Below are 22,030 nucleotides of genomic sequence, written 5' to 3'. Positions count from 1 at the left end.
AAAAAAAATCAACGCCCAAAAAAAGGAGGAATTAGAAACTGTTTCAAGTTTAATGGATTTTTTTAAAATGTATGTACGTGTGCGGACGGGGGAGGGAGGGGGGTAAGGAACAAAGAGGCAAGTAAACACTGCGAGTCAGTTTCGAGCAAAGCTCATAAATATTCAAGTCTCGTCCTAATCTCTCCAACACACACACACACACACACACACGCACACACTCACTCTCACACTCACACCAGCACCGACTGCAGTTGACTCCGCATCTCCACAACACACACACACACGCAAAAAAATTAAATAAATTAAAAAAAAAAAAAAATAAAAAAAAAAAGAAAAAAAAAGAAGTCAGCCAAAGTACTTTGGGGAAGTGCTCGCCATTGCGGTGGGGGGTCGGGGGTCCCCATCGCGCCCCCCCGAGCCCCCTCCTCCTCCTCCCCCGGTCCTGCGGCACCGAGCGAGGCTCTTGTGGCCGAACAGAGCACGCAGCGCCGGTGCTGAGCCCCCTCGGCGGTGGCATCCTTCTTTACCTGGTGACATTGGATTTCCACTTTTAACGCCTCCCGCAAGCTGTGTAGCTCCATCCCTGCAACTTGCCAGGCACTTTTTCCTGCCACTTTCAGATCCGAGTGAAGTTTCTTTTTTTTTTTTCTCTTTTTTTTTTTTTTTTTTTTGTTTGTTTGGTTTAGTTTTTTGGTTTGGTTTTGTTTTGCTTTTTTTTTCTGCCTTTCTTTTTTCTTTTTTTTTTTTTTCTTTTTTTTTTTCTTTTTTTTTTTTTTTTTTTTTTTTTTTTGTTTTTGTTTTTGTTCTTTCTTTTCTCTCTCGCTTTTTGCAACAGACCCGCCAGCCACCCCTCTCTCCGCGGAAGAAATGGAAGAAAATATAATTTTTTTTTTAAGTAACTGAAAAAAAAAAAAAAAAAAAAGAAGACAGGAAAATTAAAAAAAAAAATTAGAAAAGGAGTGGCGGCACCGAGAACAACAACAGTAGGGAAAAGCGGCACAAGTACTCGGTGTGCACGGCAAGTTGTTCGCCTCTTGCTGGGGACACGGACTCATCACTCACTTTCCGCCGGTCTGGGGGGGGAAGGGGGGGGCCGCGCGCGCCCGCGCCCCCCACCCCCCCCCCCCCCTCCCCCCCACCGCCCCCGCCCCGGCCCGGCCCGGCCCCGCCGCCCCCCGCCGGGCCCCGGGGGCCGCTCCAGCGGGGCCGGGCCGGCGGCCGGGCCCGGGCAGGGACTATATTTCCTGGGATCCGCCGCCGCCGCGCGGGGGGGGGACGGAGCCGTGACACGGCTTTGGCGCGCGCGCGCGCGGGTGCCCGGATGGAGCGGGGGGCGCGGGGGGAGGGGGGGGGGGGGGAGGTGGGGATGGGTGGGGGGTGGGGGGGGAGGAGCTCGCGGCCCCGCGCGTGCGCAGAGCGGCTCCTGCCGCCAGAGGCGCCGCCACAACAAAGTGGAGAGGGAGGAGAAGGGGGGGCGGGGCTTATGGAGAGGGGCGGGGTGATGGGGAGGGGGCGTGTCCTATGGGGAGGGGGCGGGACCAGGGATCGGGAGAGAGCGGCAGGGACAGGAGAGAGGGATAGGGATGGAACAGAGGGATAGGGATAGTCCTGGCAGTGCCTCCCCTATCCCCTGAAGGGCCGCCCCAGGGAACCTCCAGCAGCCCAGGCTGGGCTATCCCGAGGATCCCGGGTGGTGTCACCGGCTCCAGGGAGAGATCCAGGCACTGGACAGTCCCAGGTGTGGGAGGGTCACAGGGCAGTGCATCCAGCGGTTCCTCCCTCACCCCATCCAGCTGCTCCTCACCGGGACAAGCTGCTGCACCCCATTGCGGATTTCCTCCCACCCCAAAGTGGGATGTCAAACCTGTGACACATTAAAAAGCAAAATCTAACTCGAGGAGGTAAAGTTTTCTGGCAGATGAGATACTTTCAGCTAAGGGAGAGCACAAACCGGGTTGTTTGCAGTAGCTCAAGGGGGAAGGGATGGGAGTGTGGGACATTTGGACACAGGACCCACTCAAATGAACCTGCTGCTGAGGGATGGCAACGTGGATCCTCTGACTCTATTTAGGTATGTCGTGGTTTGAAAGAAAAACGAATGAGAGGCTCCAAGTCAGAAATATAATTTAATAAGAAAAAAGGTAAAAAGGTAAAAATAAAATAAATGTGATAACACAAAGGACCAATGACAGAGTCAGAATACAACCTGAGCAGGGTGGTGGAAGCAGTCCAGGTGAGGTGCTCTTCCTGAAGCAGTGATCCTGTAGAAAGGTCTGGTAGCTCTGCTCCTCTGGGAATCCGGTGGGTAAGGGCTGCTTGCACTGTCCCACATACCAGCTTATATCCAGGTGGGAATCCTTGGCTCCTCCCCTGGGCAGAGCATCTCACAATGGGATGAGAAGTGTGAAATGGGTCCTTGATGGCCCATTAAACAGAGATAACCCCTGGAGGGAGTTACCTGTGAGTCATGGGCAAGGCATTGATGGGCCATGAGCAGAAGACACCCCACAGGCAGGGGCTTGGGAAAACACTGCCCCACCTGGTTTAACAGTTCATGAAGATGGTGATAGAATAAATACTTTGCGTATATCCTACACTGCAACCCAGGACAAGGTAATAAATAAGAGCAGTGATACTTTAAACTGGCACAGAAGGGTTGACTCAAGTGGATGCTCCAGTTGAGCCAAGCCAAGTCATGTTTGCAGCCCTTATTAAGGGATCCACCAGGTCACCCTGCACCACAGAGGTGCTCCAGATCGGGTGAGGACAGAAACACATCACCTTGATGTGCTCATTTCTCTTCCATGGACGTGTGACAGGGCTCCAGGTCCTATGGACAGACCCCACCCGGTGCAGCATCAAACCAGCAGCATGAATGTCTATGAAGTCAGTGTTTCACCGTGCAGCTGCAGTATTTTCCAGGCAGTAATGGCAGATGTGCAGTTAGAATTCCTGTTGTCTTGGTGCATGGCCGGAATAGGATTGGAAACCAAAACCAACACTCAGAATAATTTTATTGATGACAGTCAGAATTTAGGGCACTTTTTAGCAAGGAGTTGGCTGATGGAGTGCTAGGGACCAGAACTTGGGTGTATACATAATCCCACTCCTGCATTGATTGAACACTGATATTCTATTCAGTCTGCACTAAAACACAAATCTGAAACTGAGACTAAACCATTAGTATTTAAAACACTACTCTGCTGCAGTTGTGTTTGGATACCAATTTTAATAACTAAGTTCATCTCAAAACTATTTAAAGACACCAATATATACCTAAACCAACTTACATTAACTATACTCTAATTAAAACTGCTTTGAGATATAATGTGTTGTGAGTCCAAAACAGTTTAATTTCCATTAAATTTCTCAGACATATTCTGTTCAAGCATAGCACAACTTCTTACACTAAAATAATTTGAAGATTCATGGTGAAATATTCTTAGCCTGCCAAAATTAGGAATAAAGTCTAAACAGAAATTTTCTATTAACCTTTACAATGAAATAAATTGTGTTGGAAGAGCCTTATTGGCCTTAGCGAGATTTGTTAAGGCAATGGGTTACACTTACAGCATTTGTTTGTGCTGACACACAGCTTGAACAGGTGAAAGCAGGAAGTTTCACACTTTCTCTCAAGATAATATCTAGGTCAGTTTGTTCTCCATAGTGTACTGATGTCTAGATTTAAAATATCAAAGGGATTTTTAATTGGCAAACAATAAAATGGCTTAGCTGATGGGGGACTTTTAAAATCTAACTTCTACTCACATTCATAAAGACAAATCAGTCAGTCCTGCAGATCCTATAAGTATGAAATTTTTTCAATGTCGAAGCAATGTTACTTCTCATGTGTTCTGTAAAAAGGTATTTTGTAGTGTTATACACAACAAAAGCAGGGCTTTGCCAAGTAATTTTGTAAATTGTGAGGGTTACCTTTGTAACCTCTGGTTATATCAGAGCAAAGCTTCTGTGAGTTTAGCCATTGACTAAAACTGATTAAACTAGTAAAATATGATTTCTTTACGTGTTAGTGATTAATTCATTGACATTATGCTGGTTTGTTTTAATGCATATTTCATTGGTAGAGCAAAGAGCCTTTTTCTAACCATTATAAAAAAGTCACTTGCTGACCAGAACAAAACTAGTGATTCCTGTCAGCCTCACTTCCTCCAAAGATGTGTATGGGTTCATGAAGCAGACAAATTGACTTTAACTGCAAGGAGTGAGGATTATCATGTCATCCTGCCCACAGCACTGTGATGTCAACAGGAAAAGTTTAGAAATTTGTTTAACCTGCCCACCATTCAAAAAAAACAGTTTATACATCTTCAATGCTACTGTGATGGGCCACAAATCTTAATACAAATATAAATTATCACTTATAAATTATAACCTATAATGAAGTGCATTGCTTTTCATTTATTGATGCTGTGAGTATTGTTTTCTAGAGAGGTTGTGTAAAATACATTAATCTGACAAATACATTTATGTGATAACATTATGCAATCACCAAGGAAAATGTTAACAGCTTTGTGCAATTTACTTGAGGATTATGATGGTAAAAATCATCCTGCTCACAAGAGCTCAGTGGACTTCCATCTATTCCTCTGCTTAAGGAATAGCTACAGTTTATCTGGGAACTGCAAAGTGAATTGGGGGGTGAGTAGGATGGCTGGCAGTGTTGAGGTGGGTTTGCTTAAGCATAGATATTTATGGTCAGTGTTAAACAAAAAAAGATAATTTTGAATGAAATGTCTTCTCTCATGTGATTAAACACATTCTTCATCATCTCCTGAAGAGATTATCCTTGCTCTTACAACTTGTGTGACTCCAGAGGGCCTCCAGAAGGAACTGCACCCCCTCTTTCTCCTGGAGTGGTGGAGAGATACAATTCAGAGCCTCTAAAGGGACTTTGACAAACGAAACTACTCTGCAGTGCTGGAGAAAAGATCTGTGTTCTACAGCGAAATATAAACATAGCTTTTTCATTGCCAGAAGGTATTTTAGTTTCTGAGTGACAATGTTTGGATGAGAACAAAGAGGCCAATTTTACAAGCACTTCCACACTAAAAGTTTAGTGGATGTGTATCACTTTCACAGTCCTTGAAAACAGTGTTACTTATTTGCACAAACATTTCTAAATCAGAACCTTTATCTGCTAAAAATGATTGCAGAAATTATTGAGAGATTGACCTGAGTGATGAGATTACCTAAAAAGGCACAGTACAGTATCAACAGAAGACCAATAAATATCACTTGTAACAATATTTCCTGCATAATATTTCCTGCATACAGAGATTCAGGACCAGTTGTTACATCAAGAACACAAAACACCCAAAACCTTTTTCTTCCCATGCCTCTAATTACAGGTAGCCAGGAATCCAACATCTGGGAGTTGAATCTCACATTTCAAGTCCCCACAAGAACTGATGATGTTCTCTCCCTTATGAGATACTATAACTGATTCAGAACTTGCAAATTTACAGAGGAGAGCAAGGCACTAAACTCTTTTTAGTAACACTGTCTTTCATCACAGTTAACTTGGAAATTCACGTTCCCACATACCATTGTGCAATATTCTCACTTTCATGCAGAAAGTGCTACCAAGGCACGGAGGAATTAAGTACTGAAAGGCAAATAATGAATTAATGACATTGCAAATTCCATGGACTTCAAATCCTCTTCCCAAACTAGTGAGGAAATGGGTCTGAAAACGGTAAGATCATGAGGAGCTGAGAAAGAAGGGAACATCTGCTTGATACAGGCAGCCCTGGGAAAGTCCTTGGAGTGAGTAGCAATGTACCAAAGAACCTTGTCTTCCTACAAGCCACTGTCAACCCCTCTGCAAGTGGAAGCCAGTGGTAATAAAGCTTAGAAATAAGCAAGGTAAGAAGAAAACTAGGGCAGAGCTTGAAGCCCCACTGAGGGGCTTAAGGCTAAACAATCTGTCCAAGGTGTGTAGTTTGCCCTGTATTTTCTGGATACCTCCATCCTGCAATATATTTCTTCCCCTTTCACGATCATCTCTCCACCTTAACTGAGAAGATGCTTTAGAGAACAGGAATAATTTTATGGAAGTAACTTTTTCCTCTTCTCAAAAGATTTATCTGGAGACTAGAGACAAGGGTTAGTCATTTCAGTGAGACTGAGATGTAACCAGCTCTGGTGGAAAAACCTTTTTGGGAGGCAAAATGAGTCAGGAAATTCATTATTCTCTGTGATTATCAGAGGGAAGGGATATGAACAACAATGAAATGCTGAACTCTAAGGTATGCAGGAGGCAGAAACATTTGTCTAAAGATCTGATCCTCTGGGTTCTTTTCTAAGTCTTTGACATTTTCTCTGTCTCATTACCATGAGTGTCCATATTCCCACAACTCCTTCACTCAGAACGGTGAACCAGTTATTCTTCACAGGTTTATAAGGTAGATCTTGCATGCAGTTGAAAGAGGCCATTGTGTTCTTTCCCCTCCTTTACTGGAGTAAAATCAGGGTCACAGAAGCAGAATTTATTCTCCTTGGATCTTTTCTGCATTGTGCACTTGAAAGCTGAGAGGACCCCAGCTATTAATGACACACTGCTAGGCAAAAACAAGAACAGACTGCACTTCAATTCATTTGGAAATTCAGTGTGGGAAAAGAGAATTTATCCTTTCAACCATGAAAAAAATCTCTGCTGAATTTTGGCAATTCCCTCTTAAGTGGAATTCTTTAAACTATTATTCCTTAAGTGCAGCTATCTTCCAAGGGTAAACTAACTTAAAAGAAGTTTAAGATACTGCTAGGCTTTCCTAGGATTTCCTCAACACTAGAAGTTTGAGAGCCTTAGGACTTCTGACTGGATCCCAAACAACTTTAGAGATCTGACTTATCCTCCAAAGCATCCATTTCTTTGATTTCAGGAGGTGTTAGGTGCCTATATAGGCTGACATTCTGGTTTTTCTCTTGAGGTAGGAGTTCTTCTTCTTGTGGTCTCAAGTCCACTGTTTGCAGTTAAATGGTTTCCTTTCCATTGCCACCTCTGAGCATTTCTCTAATTACAACCATCTCCCTTGTTCTCTCATTGTGTTATAAGAATTTTCCTGTTCTGCCTTTCATCCTGTCCCTTTCATCTTTCTATTTCCCCTGATTTTTCCCAGCTATCTCATTTTAACCTTCTGTCTGAATCACAGAATCAGACCCCCCAAGCAGACTGAATCTCAAGATGGACAAAATTCTGTGCCATGTATTAAAAACTCTGACTGACTTCAGTGGAGAATGCCTGATTCCATCTGCTGAAAAGATCTGGTCCTTTAAATGCAAAATGCTACCAGCATTTTTTTGCATTTGACAAACTTCCAGTGGGTTTTGTGCCAGTGTAAACCATCAGCTGGGCTTTGGCTTTCATTTTAGACTTTGAAAAATCCCTCCCTGTGTTGTCATACCCACAGGTAAAAGGACTTCTGAAAAATGCAGGCATGCCAATGTAAGGAAAAAAATCTGTTCACATCAAATATTTTGGCACATTTGCAAGCCCAGCAGCACTAACCCCATGCTGTTTTTTTGAAAAACAGCTGCATCAGTATGTATGACACAGAACTTCAGGTAAAAGGGACACAAAATTCATTCCACTCTGGTCAAGGGCGAATGTGAAGGATTGACTGATGTTCTTTTACTCATCCCCCCATACCCAAATGCTAGGTGCACACACCTTATTTGGGGACAAAGAAGTAAAGTCACCTCCATTCCCTACCCAATTTATTTATATTTTTATTCTAAATACCAAACTTAGTTCTTGTGTGCTGCTGCTCACATATTACCTACTCCACAGTGTCTGGTAAAGTGAATGAGCTGCTTTTTGGAAGCATGATGCACTGCATGGGATTTTTGTGTTCATTTTCCCTGGGAAGAGTTAAACCAAAAGAGTTTTCTTCCCAGTCAATTCTTTTTGTTTTGAAAAAAAAATTGAATTTATCTAAACACACTTTTAAATCCAAGTAAATGACATACGAAGTGTAGTCCTGTGAAAAACCCAAATTCTAGTATGGCCCCCATATGACAGAGCAGGCTGTATGGAAAAGGAGCTAAACTCCACATGGATATTTGGGAAAAGCTCCTCAAGAAAATGGTTCTTTCTGGAAAAGGCTTCTACTGTTTCTGCAGAGCCAGTGCAGAAAGAACTCCAGCACCTCACTCTAGGCAGGGGCTATGCCTGGTTTGAAGCAAGTCCTGAGAGTGTAACCCAGCCCTGAGTCACATCTGTGATGTCACTACAGGGCAATCAATGCAGTGTGATTTCCTAAAGCTCTCATGCTGGGCTAACATTCACTAATTTTGAAGTGAGGAGTTAAATTCAAATGAGCTATAATAATGCTGAACACTTCTGAAAATCCCTCCAATGGCCTTGACGCTTCAAGGAATATTGTTAAATTTGATCAGCAAATTCTGGATGTTTCTCTTCTCGCATTGGAAAAGGTGCTAATTTTTTTTCCCCTAGAGAATCAAGTCAATTTGAGATGGAAGTTACACACATGAAAACAAAGAGTAGACAAATTCACTATCCTTCCTTCCTTCCTTCCTTCCTTCCTTCCTTCCTTCCTTCCTTCCCTCCTTCCCTCCTTGCCTCCTTGCCTCCTTCCTTCCTCCCTTCATCCCTCTCTCCCTCCCTCCCTCAATTTCTTACTCTTTTTAATTTAGGGTAGGAGTATAAGAACAGGGGTATATAGGTAATACAGCATAACATTGTGTCAAGGTGTAAAATGTTCAGAAAAGAAACACATATCCTCCAAGTGAATCACTGGGATTTGCAATGTTTCAGCCCTTCCAGGATGTGTGCACTCATACTTGAACCCCACTGAGTCCTTGAAACTGGGCTGCTCATCTCCTTTGTGAAAAGAATCCTGTCTCATCTGAACATAACTTATTCCCAAGCATTTTGTGTTAATGAAGAATTTCACAGGATATTGAAGTTCATAGCAAGTTATCTGACTCCTTCCTCAGAAATGAGCAGTCCATTCTTTCCAGCATCACTTTCCAGAGCATGCCTTCACCTCCTTTTCAGGCAGGAGGCAATGAGCCAACTGTTTCCACAGAATGTTTTCTGAACAGTTTCATCTCCCTGTGGCACCTGGGACAACATGGGCAAAACCTGGTTGAAAGTCACAGTAATAGAAAAGATGTCTCATGCTAGGTCTAAGGTTTTCCAAGATGCCAAGGAGATTTAGAAGCTTATTTCAAAAAAGTGTTATGAATTTGAATCTCTCTAACAGCTTGGAAAATACTTTATTGAAGCTTTTAGTAGGGAAAGGTAGGAAAGAATAAGCAGCTACCAGCCCAAGCCTGATTCACAATCCAACCACACTGTTATGGAAGAGGCAGGTACCTGTGCCACAAATGTCTCCACCAAATAAGTCATCTGTCATGGAGGAAATCTGTGTTTGTCCTACTACTCTAAAAAATCAGGCCTGGCAGTGGCAGAGGCCACAAACTTCCTGTTCTCTGTCACATCTCCTTACGGTCAAGTGAAGAAGAAGCAGTGGCACCTGTCACCTTGGCTTCATCACAATTGACTCAGCTGCCTCATGCCACACTTTGTTCTTACACAAAGTTCATGCACATCTGTTCGCAAAGTTTTGTTCTCCCATGAGGGATTGAACCCAAACCCATTTTTGTTCCAAAGGAAAATATTAAATTAATTTCTGTGGAAGAAAGCAACAGGGCTTTGTAGTGCAATGAACAGACAGTGACCCAGCAGGGAGCCAGAGGAACATTACAATGAAGCCTTCACCTCTCTTTGGCTCTATGCAAAAGTTCCCAGCAGTACCGAGACATATTTCCACAGGACAGTTAAATTTCTGCTGAATGAGATGAAAAGATGAAGCAGCCCGTTTCACTGCATTCAGCAGGCTCCTGCACACAGAAGTCCTGCTTAACATTTCTGCTGAACAAAGCCCTAGGGCAGAAAATATATTGAACTCCCATAGTGGAGTCCCAGTAACAGCTTTTTGAAACTATATCAATTTGTATCATTTGCAGAGCAGAGATATTTAATATGGTTTTAATCACAGAAACCTCCTAGACATTGTATTTCTTTTCTCTCTTCATGCCCATCCTCTTTTTCAATTTTGTTGTTGCTGCTGTTGTCCTTCACTTCCAGCCTCACTGTCTTGCAAGGCTGATCCTGTCCCCAGAATCCTTTTTATCACTCTGCTTTGAAGAAGAGAATTGAATTTCTTTTGTACATTGAGGTGAATTTGTACATAACACTCGTTCAACAGATTTTTGCTCCAAGGATCATTCTGGGAATATATTCAGATCAATACTATTCCTGTTAATATCACTGGAAAGCAACATTGCAGAGCACCACAGAGTGAGGCTGTGGGAATATCATCTTCAAAACAGGGGATCTGAGAAAGTCAAATGAGAAGTGACTTGAGCAACAGGATATTTATTGTTCATGCAGTCCATGCACTCATTCTCTGGAGCAGGGTACACTAATTATCTCCTGCTATTGCAGCAGCATACACATAGGCTCCCCAGTATCACAACAGTGCTAGGAGCTGTACAAGCTGAGGTTAAAAAAAATTAAAAATGAAATTAAATGAAATGAAATATGAAATGGAATACTTATGATAGAAAGTCTCCATGTTCAATGCAATTATTGGTTGTGTCTTACTTAACGTGTAATCATGGGGAACAGCTCCAAAGAACATTAAAAAGTACATTCTGAGTTTTTATAGGTTGTTTCTCTCCTTTAAATAAACATAGTGAGGTTCCTTAAATAGTCCTCTCTGCACTAAGCATAAGTGCAACAAAAGATGTGCAGAGACAAAACACAACAGGCCATCAGGAAAAACAGATTAAACCCTTGCATGAGTGAGGCTTTCTCTCCTGACCAACATCCTAGTAAGGCATTAAAGTGTTCTCACTTCCCTTGTGAACTCTCTCCCAAGAGATGATTAAAAAAAAGGCTTCTGAGTGCTTCCCAAAAGTGGCCAAGGCTGTCAAAATAAAGGAGGGAGATGGAGACTGGGTATACAAGCACCGTGCTCGTGCTCCTTCCCCAGGTAAACACAGAAACTTCTCAGGTGTGGTGGTGCCTCCCACGGGAGATCCTGTGCCCCAGCCACAGCCAGACTGCAGATTGAGTGACACACAGCCCGAAAATGGATCCAAATCTCTAAGCTGCAGATCATGCAAGTTAGCCAAAAAGGCCTCTGATGTCCTGATACGTCCTGTTTTCCACACTAAATTCCCAGCCTAAATGCTTTCCCTGTCTTTTTCTGAGCTAAATATCAGCCTCCCTGTCCTTGCCCCAGTTAAATACTAGGTGAGTTGTGTAAGCAATTCATCCTACTATGTTCTGTGATGCCTGTTTTACTCTCTTCATGTCCCTGCAGAAACCTTTTTTATACATTGGCCCATTCTTGCCAGACTAGCATTTGACTTGCTTTTTAAATGCCCTTTGCTTGGGACTTAAATCCCTTTCTAGTCCTTTTATCTATGCGGAAAAACTTGCAAATATATCCCAGGCATAGGACAAAACCAGAATCCAAGGGCAAACAAAAGGAAGCCCAAATTTGCTTTGAGAACAGCTCATGATTTTTTTTTTTTTAATTCAGTCTCATGACTAGCCAGGAACAGGCTGACTCACAACATTTGAGTGCCCTGGCTCAGCAATCCTGAGTTTGCTGTTGGAATGTCTGTGTCCTCTAGTGCTCATGCTTCTTCATCTCCTCCTTGGCTGTTTTGCATTGCTGGGGAAATACATGATTACAAAAGTCAAAGGTGAAAAATAATTAAAAATAACTTGGACCTAAATAACAGGACTTGGAAAGGTGTCTGTCTCCTGTACTGCCTGGCTTCTGCTCTTTAAGGTTTTCCTTCAAATTCCCAGTTGTAAATACATACTGTAAAAACATATCACAAAAATAAATGTGATCCTATTAAAAGGGCTGGTCCAGCAACTTTCTGTCCTCACTTTTCTGCAGTGATGAGTCTCTTTAGGATCACTTTGCTGCAACCAAGTTAAACAAGATAACAAGTTCTACTGAGATCCAAGTTTTCCCTTCCTTGATTCTGTAGGACTGGAAGTGAACCCATGGGTCTTTTCCTTCTATTTCTTAATCTTTTTTTCTTTTCTTTTTTAATATTAGCCTCTGAAACATGACTGACTTTGCTGAAAGCATTCCACACTCCTTTGCTCAAATGCCATAGGAAATTACAAAACGTATTTGCCACTAACAATATTTTTGTATCCAGCGGATGTAAAACATCCTCATTTATTGGTTCAAATGTTATACCTAAAACACTAACATGAGTCCAGCAGTATTCATCAGCAGAACAGCAACCAGAGATCTTCCTTCAGGTCTGGGCATCTCTTTTACAGTATGAAATACCATCCGTTTTGAAACAGGATTCTGCAGCCAACAAGAAACATGGAGAGACAATCTCTACCAAGGGCCTGGAATTACTGGACAAGGAAAAATGGCTTAACACTGAGAGAGAGCAGGGTGAGTTTACATATTCCATGTGAGGCCAGTGAGGCCCTGACAGGTTGCCCAGAGAAGCTGTGGCTGCCCCATCCCTAGAAATGTCCAAGGCCAGGTTGGATGGGACTTGGAGCAGCCTGGTCTAGTAGAATATGTCTCTGCCCATGGCAGGAGATGGGATGAGAAGAGCTTTAAGGTCCTTTCCAACCCAAACCATTCCAGGATTCTGTGATAATTCTATATAATGATAAAAAATATTCATAAAATGCTTGCAGAACTAGAGAGAAATTCAGTAAGGACATGGTAAGAAGAGCAATGTTTTCACTAGCCACATGTTCTAAGGGAAAAAAACAATATTTGAGTCTAGCCTTCAACATCATAGAAATATCATATTCTCACTGAGCTTGGAAGTCAGTGAGCACAAATACAGAACAGATGTCTTGAAAGGCTGCAGATATATAGAAGAATTGCAGAAAAATTATATGTGGCAAAGGTGTTACAGGAGGCCACAAAAGAAACTGTTTAAACCAAGTTCACTAATTCTTGCAATATGGAAGCTTTCAATGGAGAAACTCAACTTCTACCTGGGTCTGCACTCAGCTTTGGAAAATCAAAGTATTATAAATTTGAATCCATTCAGATCAACAAATGGTTTAGAAAATGTCTCTTCCTTCCTGCTTATACATAATCTGAAGTCAACTAAATATCTGCCTATCTATAGAATCATATAATGGCTTGGGTTGGAAAGAAACTCTCAGTGTCATCTAGTCCAATCTCCCTGCCGTGGGCAGGAAGATCTTCAACATCTAGGAAATGCTGAAAAATATCCTTTATCTGGCTCTAATCCATAGGTCCTATCCCAGAGCTGCAGAAGCCCTTGAGCCTGTCCAAGAGCAAGGATGTGTTTAACGCCAGCATCCAGATGGATTTAAAAAATGGAGTATAAAGAGCCACTGTCCCAGCAAACATCCTGACAGAGCTCTGTTTAGATGATCAGGCTGTGACTGATATGACAGCTCAGCCACAGAAATCTGAGCAAACTCAAGGCACACACACAAAACACAGCAGAGCTTGGAATTCAAAAAGGAAACAGGAAGACCTGAAATTTCTTCACTGAAACAGGTGTAAAGTGAGAATTGATACAACCTGCTGCCATCCCTCCACCACTCAATGGAAGGTACCAGGAGGTGTTTGAAAAAGGAAGGAGGTCGCAAAATGCTGTTGGGAGTAAATGAGCACTTGTTCTTAGGAACAAAATGGATCTGGGGAGAAAATGTGACTTCAAGAGGCCCATCTGAGTCTTAGTGCTTCCTCACCATCTATTTCTTGAAGTGACAAATCTGGCACAAAACTCTCTTATGCAATAAATAAAATATTAAAAATAATAATAGAAAATAATATAACAATCACCTAAGCCCTACTTAGTTGATACAAAACTATCACCTTGATACCACTTATAATTTCAGTTAAAACAACACGGTTGTTAACAGATTTTAGCAATTCTCAGAAAGGTTGAAGCCCAGATTTCAAAGATTGAAGTAATGGTATAATGGAGTAGAAGAGCTGGGACTGTTATCTTTGTTACAATTCAGACAGGAACAGAATACAATTAATGTAAAACTTACAGATTTAAAACTATTATCTCCAGAATGGTTATACTACCAACAGCACAGGTGAGTATTTTTAAATATAAACATGTAAAGACCTTTAAAATAAAATAATCATGGCAAAGTATCCTAAGACACCAAGGACAACTATTGTGATGAAGTCTGCAGTGGAACAATAATAATTCACTCTGCCAAATCAGCCAGATAAGTTAATCCAATTTAAAATAAAATTTAATCCTATATATTGACACTATATTTGTCTCTTATCACACAGACAATTGTGTACATTGACATGATATCACACAGATAATTGTTACACAGTGGATATGCAGTATTTATAAAGCTATTTATGTCAACATACAGAAATGTATGTAGACATAAATAGAATTATGTCTACAGAAATACCTAGACAGTCACAGATATGCCCAAACCCACGTTTGAGTGCAAACTCTGCTCCTCAGCTTGTTTTAGTCGTTCAAATGTGGTTTCCAAACACATACACACAGGGCAGCACAGTGTGTGAGTGGAATCATCTCTCTGAGGAGCAGAGGTTTGGCACGCTGCTCCCAGAGTTCATTACAATCATCACTTCAAGCTCTTCTTGAAGAGAAACTCTGTTGCCAGGATTTTTTACAAACCTGAGACTGATACCTCTTAATTTAAACAAGCATTGAGTTGCTGAAATCAAAATAATAACTAGGAGAAACAGTGTTTATAGGGAGACCACTTACAACCAGCAATTCTAATTCTAAAAGCCCTGATAAGGTTTCAGCTCCCACTGCTAGCATTAATCACTTTCATACCAGTGATATCAATTAAACAAACTTCCTTATCCCTAGCTTAAAAACATAGAGACTAAAAATAAATCTGTTACAAAATATGCATTTTGTTTATACATATTTACATAGACCTCAGATCTGCATATATGCAGTTCCAGAAGGATAAAGCCATCTGATGCAGAAGATCAGCAAAGCAATCTGTAGCCTCTACAGGGGCCAGAAAAGAAATATTTTTATGGTGGCAAACAACATTTTGCAAGACATAGGAGAAAACAGAAGCATAAATTGTATATCCAGAGAAACTGGCAGCCATGGGTCCTGCACACAAAAGAAAAAAAAACCTCTCCTCTATGTGTTTATTAAGATTTCAAAGCTCAAGGCTACATCCTTCCTACTTCAGGGTTTAACTGACTTCTTGCAGCCTTGCACTTCATGTCTTCTCAAAGCACATGATGTGTCAGCAAAGTGAGTATGTTTTTGGTTTTTTTTTTCATCTTACTGAGGAGGAATGTAATGGGGGAGGAAAAAGTGTAGAAAAGCCTTTCTCCCCCCCTTCCCCAGTGCAGCCTGCTGGGAGATGTAGTCAAGCTGCAACTGCCATGGAACAAAGGAGTGCAGGAGCTGCAGGAAAAGGCCACAGCAGTGAGATCCTCCCTGGGTAACCCGTGCAGGGCAGCTGCCCAAGGGCAACTTCCAAGGGCATCGTGGCAAGGGGTGCAGCTGGTGGGGGGGAAAGAAGATCCCACAGGAGAGCTCAGTCCTGCAAATCCTCTTGGCTTCATTGCTCTGGGGTGTTGGCCAACTTCATGGAAAAGCCTTGTCTGCTTGGGAAATGCTATGGGATGAATTGGGACAGGGAGGGGTCATGTCACCCCTCTCTGTGCATTAGGGCTTGGGCAATGGGAATTGTGGCTCCTGAGCCTTGAGTTGCCCAGCTGGAAAACTTCTGCCCTGCTTTGTGTTTGTATATGAGGTCATGAAACAGGAGCAGGAAAACTGCATGTCCTTCACTCACGGTACTGTGGGTTACCCCAGGGACATTATTTTAGTAATAGAAGTATCATTAATAAGTTAATACCCAATTCAATTATCCTATATAGGATCACTATATAATAAATACAATAGACAGTGTACAATATATAGAATATATATTGTATATACACACAATATATATTATATACCACACAATACATAGTATTACATATATTATATATTATATATAATTTTAATATTACATATAAAAGATATATATATACTATATATGCACAATCTGTATTATATATTGAGAATGTAGGTTACCGAAGTTACGCAGGCTCCCGCAATTGACGCGCGTTACGGAGATTACGCATCTTACGCAATTTGCGTAGATTTCGTGAATAGCGTAGGTTACGCAATCTACGTATGTGGCGCCAAAATTCCACAGCTTGTATTCAGCGGGATGGAGATGCTGGTGCCAAACCGAACTGTTTCTTTAATAAGATTCAAAGCAATAAGCCATAGGACAAAATTATGCTAAAAATTACAAAGATAAATGGAACTGCCAGAGAGAGACCAAAACCATAAAAAACTGAAATATGCTCAGTGTTACAAGTTGCAGAATAAGATTTCTAGGCAGAGACAAGGAAGGACAAAGAATATTCTTAAGACCCTGATAAAACCTCTGCTACCATCTACAGATAGTGAGAGGCTGAAAGTCAGATGTGTTGAGCCCTTTTTTCAAGGGCTTAGCAATGATCATTTTCTTTGACAACACCAAAAGGAAGCTCGAAGGGCGAACATAAGTTTTTGGGTACTGTGCTGCACTGTACAAAAGTCTATAAAAAGCCAGCTGAATGAAATGAACAATTATTTCTATTTCAAGAAGGAAAAGCACTTGACCAGTAAGTACAGAATAACTGTCTAGAGATTTGCAAATAAGGCAAGACTGCAGCACCCCCTTAAGAACACAAAATTAACACTTCAAACACACAGAAAAAAGTCTGTCTTCTTTTAGTTTAGCCTAAGTGGACAGTCTACCTGCTTCCTGGATAGAAACATAGTTAAAACTCTGAATTGTTTGTTTGTTTCAACTCCACTGTAAAAAATCATAACCAAATGATGCCATTTCCATTTATGATCAATGTGTTATTGATCAGGTTATTTTGAAAGTTTCAAAGCAAAATTTCATAATATTGGTCATGATGAAATACTAAAGAAATCACCCATAAATTGCATTTGCTAACTACAGAACTGTTCCTGATATCTGTAATAAATTATATTTCCTTTTTTTTTTTGTCCTCTAATGCACCCATCACAACTTGTCAACCACACTGAGTTGTTTAAACTTTGACTTGCAGTTTCTGGGGGCTTTTTTCCAGCTTGACGCTGCCTCAGAAATGATGTCTGTAGGAGCAGCATGTCACCTCTTCAGAAAGTAGGCTGTAAGGATTAAAAGTGACTCCCTCAAGTGGAAGGCAGGATTGTGGCTTGCAGGGCTGCTGTCCACGCTCAGAAGAACAGCAGGGGAACACTCAGCTATTATTAAGGTAAAAGCAAAGCTTCCTGCCTTAGAAAGAATGATAGGTTTTTATCTCAGCTCTACCCTCTACAAGTTCTAGCCAAAAAAAATGGTGTCTTCATGCCTTCAAGCTTTTCTCCATCATTTCTGACCCTTATTGCTCCTACACTCCCTGTTATGCTTTTGGTTGGTGTGAGAGAGGGGCTGCCTCGGTCACAGGAGCAGCCCCAGAAGGAAAAGGGGAGGACAACTGGTATAAACAATTTCTAAAGTGTTTTTTTGTGTTGAATACTGCCAATACAAAGCTCATCCTGTGGTTTATGGATGGAGCTTGACCACCTCAGCACTGACCTGAATGTTGAGGCTGCAGACACCAGGGATTCCCATCCCTGCCTTTCCTTTGCCTCAGTGTATTTTACACACACAGAGAACGAACACAACCAGGTGCCTACGAGCAGATGTACTGTATGTATTGTATATATTGTATATATTGTATATATTGTATATATTGTATATATTGTATATATTGTATGTACACAGTATTTATGATATATTGATAATGTAGGTTACATAAGTTCCACAGTTACACAGGTTCCCGCAATTGACGCGCGTTACGAAGATTGCGTAACGTACGCCATTCATGGATATTACGCAATTTGTATCTGTTTCGTGAATGGCGTAAGTTACGCAATCTGCCTAAGTGGCGTCCGCTGCCCAAGTTCCATCGATTGTATTCAGCGGGATGGAGCTGCTGGTGGGTTGCCAAGCTGGAAAACTTCTGCCCTGCTTTGTGTTTGTCTGTGAGGTCGTGAAACGGGAGCAGTAAAAAATCATCCCTTGATATTGTTCAGCATCACAACTCACAAGGGCACCACAAAGTTCCCAACATCATCACATTAATTTTAATATTTCTAAAGGAAAAATTAAGGGGTGTTCTTTCTCCAGTGGTGTTGGCATTTTTAACCTACAGTACAATTACCCCTCTACTGCCATTCCTTAGCTCTTTATAGTCTAACTGAGGGGGGAAGTAAAATTGTTCTTTCTTTCAGCCTCCTGGGCAAGCAACTGTGGGAATAGAAAATGCAAATTCTTGGAAATCGTCTGGGTTGCTTTTTGGGGTTTTTTGGGATGGTTTCTTTGCTTGTTTTTGTATTTGGTTTAGGGGGTTTTTTGTTTGTTTGGGGTTTGTTTTTTGGGTTTTTTAAAGTAAATCAGGTGCTCAGCCTCTTCTAAATTTAGTACTTCTAAAGGGAGAGAGGAAGTGGCTCTCGATCACACAAAGGCTTTTGCTAATGTTTGCCAGTTTTCTTAGTGATTCTTTCCACACTATTGCAGTGCACGGCAATAACCTGCATCTCCTTCTTTCTCTCTCTCCTTTGCTTGGCTAATTAATTACTTTAAATCCCAACTCTCTCCTCCCGCCCCCGTTAACGTTGGATCCACTGACCACTCTCCAATCCACCGGCTCTTCTCATTTCACGGCTCACCGGTGAAACTCTTGAGCTCTTTTTCTCTTTACATCTCCAACCTGCTCCCTTCCCCACAGGCTTTTGCCTTCCCTCAGGACCTCCTCTTTTATCACATTGAAGCCGCTGAGCGAGAGGAGGAGGAAGAGGAGGAGGAAGGACATCCAGCGTGTCCAGCCAGAGGGGGATGCCAGGGAAGGGACCAGAGGAAGGGGAGGTGCTAGGAAAGATGGGACAGGAAGGACTTATGAATATGATTTTATGGTAAGAGATACTGCAGATGTAAAACCTGTGAGTGAAATAGAAATGAAAGCCAGTTTTTAGATGTGAGCATGGCAGGCAGGAAGACAGTGATTAGCTGAAGATGGGTGAAAAGACAGAAAAACAAAAGACACAGGAATGTTGCCTTTCCACCCTGCAAAGGCATCAGGGAACAAGTGCATAAGAAAGAAGTCTATAGAGAGTAAAATGACATGGTGATGTAGTAGTTCTTATAGGCTGCATGCAAAGTTTGTAGGTTTTGTATCTCACGCCGGTTGGTCACTAAATTAGAATATTCAACACAAAAAGAGATATAATGTATTGTAACAGGGTGATCTTCTCTGGCCCTCTCACCCCTCTTACCTCTCTTCCCTTACCTCTCTTCTCTTGCCTCTCTTACCTTCCTCTCTTCTCAGACCCTCTTGGCCCTTCCCCTCTCCTCTCTCTCCCCCTCTTGCTCCTGTTTTCTCCCCACGCTTTCCCCCTGCTCCTTGCCCCGTTTTTACCCCTTAGCTCTCTTCTATCTCTCTCCCCCCATTCTCTCTTTAGGGCTTTGCTCCAGCCCAGGCTGGTGGCTGGGAGCAGGCCCGCTTTACCCACGACCCTTGTAATAATAAAGCCACGTGTTTCTAGAGCATCTCAGGTGTGCAGAGTTCCTTGTCCCTGCCATCCACGGAAAAATTTCTGCAGGGAGGGATGCTCCAGCTTCTCTCCTTGCCGTGCTGCGAGCCGGGGGAGCAGGACGGGGTTTTGTCCTACAAAACCGGCAAATCGCTCCCAAGTTCATCCCCCTTTACCCACCGGCACCGCAGCCCTGGGCTCGCTCGGGAATCGTGCGGCTCAAAGCAAGCGGAGAAAAGCAAGCTCCACCTCCTCCCAGCCCCGCAGGGATCTCGTACATCACTCACTCGCCTCTCCATCCATCCATCCATCCATCCATCCATCAATCCCCGCGTCCCCGCCGGGGCCAGCACACCCTGCCCGGCCACCGGTAACCAACGCCAAGGAATGCGGGACAGCCACTGCTGCCTTTGAGGGAGGTTTGTGTTTGTGGGTTTTTTTTGGTTGGTGTTTTTTTTTTTTTTTTTTTTTTTTTTTTTTTTTTTTTTTTTGTTTTTTTTTTTTTTTTTGTTTTTTTTTTTGTTTTTTTTTGTTTTTTGTTTTTAACTTTAGTAGCCGAAGCAGCACCCGGCAGAGGCGACGTGGATTGATCAGCAGGCGCTCCTCGTCACTGTCATCAGGTGGGGAAAGGGATCCACATCCCCCTGGTTTAATGCCTGCCTGGGCAAAAGCGGTTTCCACTGGGGAAGGGATCTGTCCGGAGGGCAGGGAGAAAGGGGAAGGGTGAAGGAAGGAGCATCTGCCGAGCTGAACGAGGCAGCCCTGGAAAAGCGGCTGTGCCCTGGGCTCCCTCCATGGGAGCTGCACAAGCATCACCTACAGCTCAGCCCCTGGGACACTGCAGCCCCACCTCGGGGATCCACAGGGATGCAGAGATCCACCCACAGCCCCTGGGGATCCACAGGGATGCAGAGATCCACCCACAGCCCCTGGGGATCCACAGGGATGCAGAGATCCACCCACAGCCCCTGGGGATCCACAGGGATGCAGAGATCCACCCACAGCCCCTGGGGATCCACAGGGATGCAGAGATCCACCCACAGCCCCTGGGGATCCACAGGGATGCAGAGATCCACCCACAGCCCCTGGGGATCCACAGGGATGCAGAGATCCACCCACAGCCCCTGGGGATCCACAGGGATGCAGAGATCCACCCACAGCCCCTGGGGATCCACAGGGATGCAGAGATCCACCCACAGCCCCTGGAGATCCACAGGGATGCAGAGATCCACCCACAGCCCCTGGGGAAGGTGCCCAGGCTGGAGCAGGGGATGCCTGGAGGAGGCTGTGATCCAGTGGAGACCCTGTGGAGAGAGGGGGCCCTGCTCCCAGGCTGGAGCAGCCTGTCCCTGGAGGATGCACCCCGTGGCAGAGTGACCCACACTGCAGCAGGTTTGGGAGGACTGCTGCTCGTGAGAGTGGAGCCAGGCTGGAGGAGTTCACAGAGAACTGTCTCCTGTGGGAAGGGACCCCACGGTCTCACAGGGGAAGGATTCCTCTCCCTGCACAGCAGAAGAAAACCTTGGGTGACAAAGTGACCAAAACCCCCACAAAGGGTCTCCCTGCACTATTGGTGGGAAGGAGGAAGGAGTTAGGGGAAGAAAAGGTGTTTTTAAGGGCTTATTTTACTTCTCATTATCCTCCTCCAATTTTGGACATTTAATATCTCAAGTTGAGCCTGGTTTGCCCTTGGAGTGTTTTCTCTTGGTCCTTAACTCATGAACCCTTCCCCAAATTTTTCTCTCCTCTGCCCATCTGTAGCAGGGAAGGGTGAGTGAGCAGATTTCATGGGTGCCTGGAGTTTGGCCAGTGTCACACCACGACAGTTTGTTCACCCAGCACTGTGCATAAAAGGCTGAAAATCCTCCTCTGTACTGGGCCTGCATAGATGAGGAATGGCTGTACTTCACATCAGAGAGCCCCTTCCACCACAGAGATGATGCTGGAACTTCCATGCTCTGCTTTTTCTCCTGCTTCCCTCCACACCCCCTGTTCCCCACCACCACCACCTCTGCAGCAGTGGCATTCACATGTCTGGCCAAGTCAGAAATGGATTCAGCTGACCACTACCACCTCAGAAAAATAAATTGCTTTTTAGAGCAGATTTTTTCCTCTCCCACATTCCCATGCCTTTGAAGTGCTTAACATTAACACTGGCCATGGAAAGGTGGTCATCTGGGGAGTCACCAACTGCAGTAAGAAATCACCCATTTCATTGAGAATGACATTTCCCCTGTTAACAGTAAAAGAATTTCCAGCTCTTTTTTGTTGGTTCCTGTTACCCAGATGTGGAAGTTGCACATTTCCACATGCCAAGGTGCTGCTGAGT

The 22,030-nt window shown here is 43.3% G+C and overlaps 1 protein-coding gene across 2 annotated transcripts in view; it reads right to left on the bottom strand.

Moving 5' to 3' along the window:
• The window catches only part of PHF21B (PHD finger protein 21B), a 160,443-nt gene extending 159,369 nt beyond the window's left edge, over positions 1-1,074 (bottom strand). For both annotated transcript variants that reach the window (XM_083860172.1, XM_083860171.1), the window contains exon 1: positions 528-1,074. In XM_083860172.1, the coding sequence (XP_083716298.1) occupies positions 528-581 (54 nt within the window). In that variant the 5' untranslated portion in view covers positions 582-1,074. The remainder of the gene's footprint in view (positions 1-527) is intronic.
• Positions 1,075-22,030: the final 20,956 nt, after the last annotated feature.

The sequence above is a fragment of the Zosterops lateralis genome (genome assembly GCF_965231275.1).
Source record: "Zosterops lateralis genome assembly, chromosome: 4".
In the NCBI taxonomy this organism is placed as follows: domain Eukaryota; kingdom Metazoa; phylum Chordata; class Aves; order Passeriformes; family Zosteropidae; genus Zosterops; species Zosterops lateralis.
Note: the sequence above shows the minus strand (reverse complement) of the source record. Positions and strands in the feature narration are given on the sequence as shown.